The sequence below is a fragment of the Sinocyclocheilus rhinocerous genome, unplaced genomic scaffold, assembly GCF_001515625.1.
Source record: "Sinocyclocheilus rhinocerous isolate Xijiao unplaced genomic scaffold, SAMN03320098_v1.1 scaffold2385, whole genome shotgun sequence".
Taxonomy (NCBI): domain Eukaryota; kingdom Metazoa; phylum Chordata; class Actinopteri; order Cypriniformes; family Cyprinidae; genus Sinocyclocheilus; species Sinocyclocheilus rhinocerous.
The window spans coordinates 624,706-631,257 of NW_015667271.1; the positions used below are offsets into that span (position 1 = coordinate 624,706).

Sequence of the window (6,552 nt, forward strand, 5' to 3'; positions counted from 1 at the left end):
CGTGGCCAGCAGGCTGGAGATAGCCCCGGCTGGTGGGCTTGACATAGAACCCGCCGGCGGGCTTGCCACATTAATGTACAGTGGGCTTGCCATATGCGTGGCCGGTGAGTTTGACTTGGCGCCGCTGGCAAGCTCTACATTGGTAGGGGTTGGTTCTGAGCGTCCGGCGGGCTTGTCTTCGGCGAGGCCAGCGGGCTGGAGATAGCCCCGGCTGACGGGCTTGACATCGGCCCGGTCAGCGGGCTGGAGAAAGCCCCGGCTGGCGGGCTTGACAACGGCGCGGCCGGCACGCTTCACAGTGCGGTCTTCATCACCGCGGATGACATACGGGGGAAAAAAGGAAAACAAAAGACTGTTCAAAAACGAAAATAAAACACGGGAGAAGGAGCGCCGCTTATTGTTTTGGTCAGTCGTTCTGTCACGTTTCACACACACGAGGAACACGGGAACGAAGGAGCGAGGAGACACGGCGTAAAGTAACTCACAAGGGTTTATTTGAACAAAGGCTTGGGATCACAGGACTCGACACATCAGGATGACAGGATGACGTTTAACGACTGACAAAGGACAAGAACTAGAACACACTTTAAATACACAGGAACTGATGAGGGGAAGACAAGGGACACCTGGAACTAATGACAATTAACATTGGAAACACCTGGGAACAATGAACTCAAAACACGAGACAGAGAAACTGGATGACGGAGCACATAGGGAGCAAAGACACACACAAAACCTGGCCCAGAGCCTGACAATAGAAGGTGCACACAAATAAAAAACACCATCATGGTAACGAACATGACACTAAATAATACAGTAAATGTTAACAACATAAAATGTAACATACTGCCCAAAGATACATAACTAAAAGGAAAAACAACAACAACAATTGTTTAAATGAAAAACCATAAAATGAGATGTGTCAAACAGGAAATTCTGGGAATGCCAATTTACTGTTTTTCACTGTAAAGTATAAAATGACTTGTTCTTATTTGCTTCTAAAAACTGTACAGTATTTTACTGTAAAATTACATTAGATGTATTACATTGTTTTTTATGGTATATAGTAGGGAAGCTTAATGTTAACCAATTAACAGTTTTTTTTTACCATGTAGTGCTGTCAAACGATTAATCGCGATTAATCGCATCCAAAATAAAAGTTTTTCTTTACATAATATATGCATGTCTACTGTGTATATTTATTATGTATATAAATACACACACATACAGTAAATATTTTGAAAATATTTACATGTATATATTTATATTCTTATATTTTATATTATATATAAATATATTGAACATATAAACATAACATATTTTTCTTAAATATATACATGCATGTGTTTGTATTTATATATACATAATAAATATACACATTATACACACATATATTATGTAAACAAAACTTTTTTTTTGGATGCGATTAATCGCGATTAACCGTTTGACGGCACTAGTTTTTAGAGTGGTTTACTGTTAAAATTATAAAAGCAGCCAAATAAGAACTGAAGAAAGCGGTGCCGTTGTTTTTGTCTATTATTCAGAATGAGATATCTCAGCTCTGGACAGACAGAAAGAAAAGCCATGGGAGAGAAGGAAATTCCACAGTTATCATTTACCTCAGAGGAGGTGGAAAATGGATCGGCCCTGAGAATGATGTCATCGGAGCGTGTCTGTGTGTATTATGTTCCTGATGTGGTTCCTGTTTTAGTGGAAAAAGGACTGTGAGAAAAGGAAAGAGAGAGTGGGGAGAGATTGAGAGAGTCAGTGAGGGAGAGGGGAAAATTAGAGGAAGGTTGTGTTTCATTTTGTTTTGTCCTGTCCACTCATGCACCTGCCTGGTCTCCAGTCTCCATGTGCCTGGATCATGTCATGGTGTGCTGATTAGAAACAACAATTACTCTGCTCACATAAACAAATGGACACACACCCAAACACATGATTTGGGTAGTCATTATGTCATTATGGGTAATACGCATATTTATTCCTCAGACCCATTAAGCACAAACCAGTGTTAATTTTGACAGCACATTTTGATTCAGTTTAAGTCATAGCCTTTTGACTAAAATGCCATTTAGTTTTACTCATCTGAATTGTTTTAGTTTTAGTCTGGTTTTAGTCAACTAAATATCAAAAGTTTTTAGTCAACTAATCTACAGTATATTTAGTCTACTAAAATCTAATGGGTTTAGTTACAGTATAATGCATTTATTAAGCATTTATCTCATCTTTCCGAACTTATTATATATTACATAATATATAACTTATTATATATTATTTTATTATATATCTTAAAATGAAATAAAACCACTTAAAATTAAGGAGATGATTTCTGACTGGATCTCTTCCCAAATCATCCCTCCCTGACATTTTCCTCTCATATTTATTCATTGTCAAAAGTGTCAATAGATTTTTGTCATATTAGATTATATATCCATTAATATTTTATATTAGATGTTTGTTTATTATAGCACTGACTATTAGTGATCGTAAATGGAAGCACCAACAGGTTTCTTCCCCAACCTCACCAGAATGAACTTTTCAGGTTTTGCACACATTCAAGTGACTACTTTGAATGACAGATTGCATTCTGGAAATTTTATGTTATCATTAAAGATGAACACATTGTAGCATTAACTGTCTCTCTCTTTTTTTCTGCAGTTTGTGGATGTGATTTGGCTCAGGGAGGCTTTTTTGTGCGTCAGGGTGAGTTTATCTGCACTCTGGATTATCAGCGGCTCTATGGCACCCGCTGCTTCAGTTGTGAAGAGTTCATTGAAGGGGAAGTTGTGTCCGCTCTGGGCAAGACATACCATCCGCGCTGCTTTGTCTGTGCCATCTGCAAGTAAGACACATTCAAACACACTAACATACATTCACTTTAACAGTTTTAGCTTTATGTTTTCAGTTGAACATTTTCATTTGGATAAGGTACAACAGCAGTAACCAAATTCAAAATGTTAATCACATACAGTATGTGACCCTGGACCACAAAACCAGTCATAAGTAGCACGGGTATATTTGTAGCAATAGCTAACAATACATTGTATGGGTCAAAATTATCGAATTTTCTTTTATGCCAAAAATCATTAGGATATTAAGTAAAGATCATGTTCCATGAAGATATTTAGTAAATTTCCTACCTTAAATATATCAAAACTTAATTTTTCATTTGTAATATGCATTGCTAAGAACTTCATTTGGACAACTTTAAAGGCGATTTTCTCCGTATTTAGATTTTTTTGCACCCTCAGATTCCAGAATTTCTGGAAAGCTTATTTATTCAGCTTTGACCCTTATGACTGGTTTTGTGGTCCAGGGTCCACATTACATTCAATATCAGTTTTATCAGTAATAATAATTTACACAGTTAATGTCTTAATAATAATAATAATTTTTTTAATAATTCATTTTCTTCTACTTCAGACATTAACAGTGTTTGCTTTCTATCAATTTCTTTCAGTGTAATTATATTATGTAATTAATGTGGACAAAAATTGCACACTGCATGTAGAAATGTAAAAATACATATTTGTATTACTATTAAATTATTGTTGTTTTTATTATGAAATGATTATTATTATTACACAAGTTATAATATAATATTATAAAAGTTTATATTTATTATTATAAATACAAAACTCTAATAAGATTTGCTAAATGCAAGGTATGATTTTTTTTCATACCTTTACACATGAAAAAAAGAATAGGCTTAAGGCCCCGATATACTTCAAACAAAGTTCGTTTTTATTCTTCGTTTGGGGGCGAAAAGAAGTTCGAAAAGGCTGAGCGACGGTATACTGTATTCGAACTGTGTGTGTCACGCCACTCGCACATATACCCTAAACGCAACAACGATGCAATGATGAAATGTATCTAGGTGTGAGACGGGTACCAATTGTCAGAATATTATAGACAAAACAATAATGATTAGCAGCAGTTCAGAGTCAAGTATCATGTGTTGCAATACAAAAGAACCATTCCATTTCCATAATCAGTCCTTTATGGGAAGTTTGAATGGCTCATAGTCTGAAAACTTTCTTTTTTTTTAGTCTGAAAACTTTAGCATGATGTGAAAAAAATATTGGAGCCATCTCAATAACACAAACATGTTACTTTATTTTATGATTGTTCATTTATTTTATTAAACTGGGTAAATTATTGCACCTTTTTATTTTCAATTTATATTGTCATGATTTAATTTTGATAAAAACAAAGGTTAATTATTGTATGTTCTTTTGGCATTTCATTCGCTTACAGAAAAAAATGACAGCAGCAGCAGTATGGTGTAAAAATATTTACTGAAACATGTATTTGCTACTCGCCACCTTATCTCCACTCTTTCCTTTCATTCTTTTCATGGCTTTGGAAAACTGCATTGGATGTTTCTCCACATCGCTTTGCATAACTCGTGCTTCGTTGCAATTTCTTTCTAGGAATTAAATGCTTTCTCTGAATCTTTAAAGTCTCTCCGCGTGCGATCGTACAGATGCGGATATATCTGTGGCAGCTCAGCTATTCCAGTGTATTCATATTGCTAGTAACTTGGTGTTGTTGCTGTTCTAGATGTTGTTCTCCTGTCTGACCTCCGTGGAATGAGAAACGAACCGGGAAAAAAAAATCTCACGTCAAAGAAGTTAGATTTCCAAAACACACCCACCGATTGCGTAATCGCCACGGACCAATGGAAGCTCAAAGGTGTTTAGGAGCCAAAACGAACTCCCCCAGAAAGTTCGCTTTGGTGAGCTGTTTCGAACTGCCGAAACGAACTCAAAACGAACTTCGTTTCGGCCTGATTTTGTTCGAAATGACGTCATATCAGTTTGTTCTTCGATTTCGTTTTAAGTATATTGGGGCCTTTAGTAGGTGTCAGTGTAATGTCCAAGACTGCTGTTGTATTCGCAAGTGAAAAAAAAAAGACAAATGCTGTTTGAAATGCATCTTTATTAGATTCAGCACTTCCTGCATGCAGGGTTTTGCCCTGGATGCACAAATTCCATTTGTATCTCATGGAGATTCAAACTAAATGTACTTATTGTGTTTCTGTGTGTGCATTCATACTAGCTCGTGTAGCTGCCATTTGTGGTGTTTTATTTCGAAATGTTCTGCCGCTGACTGTGTGTGTGAGTGAATTTTATGGGAAGGCAATCTTGTTACTCAGGGAGGGGAAGGAAAGGGGACCCGTTAGCTTTCAGTAAGAATGTTAAGTGTATGCTCTGCTCCCGGGCCACTTATTTCCAGAGTGGTGTAGGGTGTCCCTCAGTCTCTGAATGGATGTTGTGTATGTGCATGTGACATGTTGCTCAGAACGTGGCCCTCCTACATTTCCATAGCGATGCCCATGTTTCTGTGGACACGGTGTACCCAATTGGTATCTTGGGTGCGACTGGATCTTAAATCACCTCGTAAATATCTAATTTGTAGTTACTCTGGATGACTTTATCCAACCTATTCCAACACGTAGTGTTTCTACATTTGCCAGTAAGAAATTATTGTTACTGCTATTAATAAAACTTTAATGGCAGGCTAGTAGGTGTGAACAGAGGTCTACAGAACTAAATGATGACATTTTTACAAACTAAACTGGTCCAACAACCACAGGAACAGAGTATTCGTTGCTATACCAAGAAAAACAGACAACCAGTATCCATTACAGAGTTTTGGATAACATAGACTAGCTCATTAGTTTTAAATTTACTGTCAGGCGACGGTGTGTTAATTGGACGTGGACTTTCACTCTTCCATTGGGTGATGAGAGCATGAGCCGATGATCAACATACTGTGATATCATCAGCTCTCGTACTGAACTATGAGCCAAAGAGATGATTGGACATGTGCCATCATAAGCCTTTCTTATAATGAAGGCCTGCTTCAAATAAGAGGTCTTATGCCTGTCATGTTCATTGTGCTGTAGCACCAGAAAATGATTTAATGTAATAATATAAGATTCATTCGTATTAAACTTCTGTGGAATGCAAAAGGTGATGTGAGGCAGAATATTCAGGATGTTTATTTTCATACACTGTAAAGCCAGTAAATTTACTAATACTAAAACTATATATGTTGGATGATGCTTTATTTGAAAGCAATAAAATATTAGTTAATTTGATTTTTGGAATTGTAATTTTTTATTTAATTTAGTTTAAACTACATAAACTACATGTATTTAGATTTTATATTTATTTAATATCAAGAAAATATTTAATATTAACTCAAATTAATTAAGTTACAGTACTCAAAAATATACAGTGGTGGCCAACATTATTAGAACACTGGTATTTTCACCAGCTAAAAAATGGTTTTAAGTCAGTTATTTCTATCTTTTGCTGTAGTGTCAGTAGGAAATATCAGTTTACATTTCCAAACATTCATTTTGCCATTAATTGTAATAATCCAGTGAGAGTTTTGTTTGTTCAAGGAGTCTGACAACAGCCAGAGCTCCACACAGAGATCTGATCTCAGCATCATCCAATCCATCTGGGATTACATGAAGAAACTGAGACAGACTAAAACCAGGAGAAACCTACCTGCAAAGCTACCTGAAAAACTATG

General features: G+C 36.3%; 1 protein-coding gene across 7 annotated transcripts in view; it reads left to right on the forward strand.

Moving 5' to 3' along the window:
- Nucleotides 1–6,552, forward strand: part of LOC107733466 (actin-binding LIM protein 2-like) — a 57,782-nt gene that overhangs the window by 32,624 nt on the left and 18,606 nt on the right. For all 7 annotated transcript variants that reach the window (XM_016545088.1, XM_016545089.1, XM_016545087.1 and 4 more), the window contains exon 3: nt 2,662–2,845. In XM_016545088.1, coding sequence (XP_016400574.1) covers nt 2,662–2,845 — 184 coding nt within the window. The remainder of the gene's footprint in view (nt 1–2,661; nt 2,846–6,552) is intronic.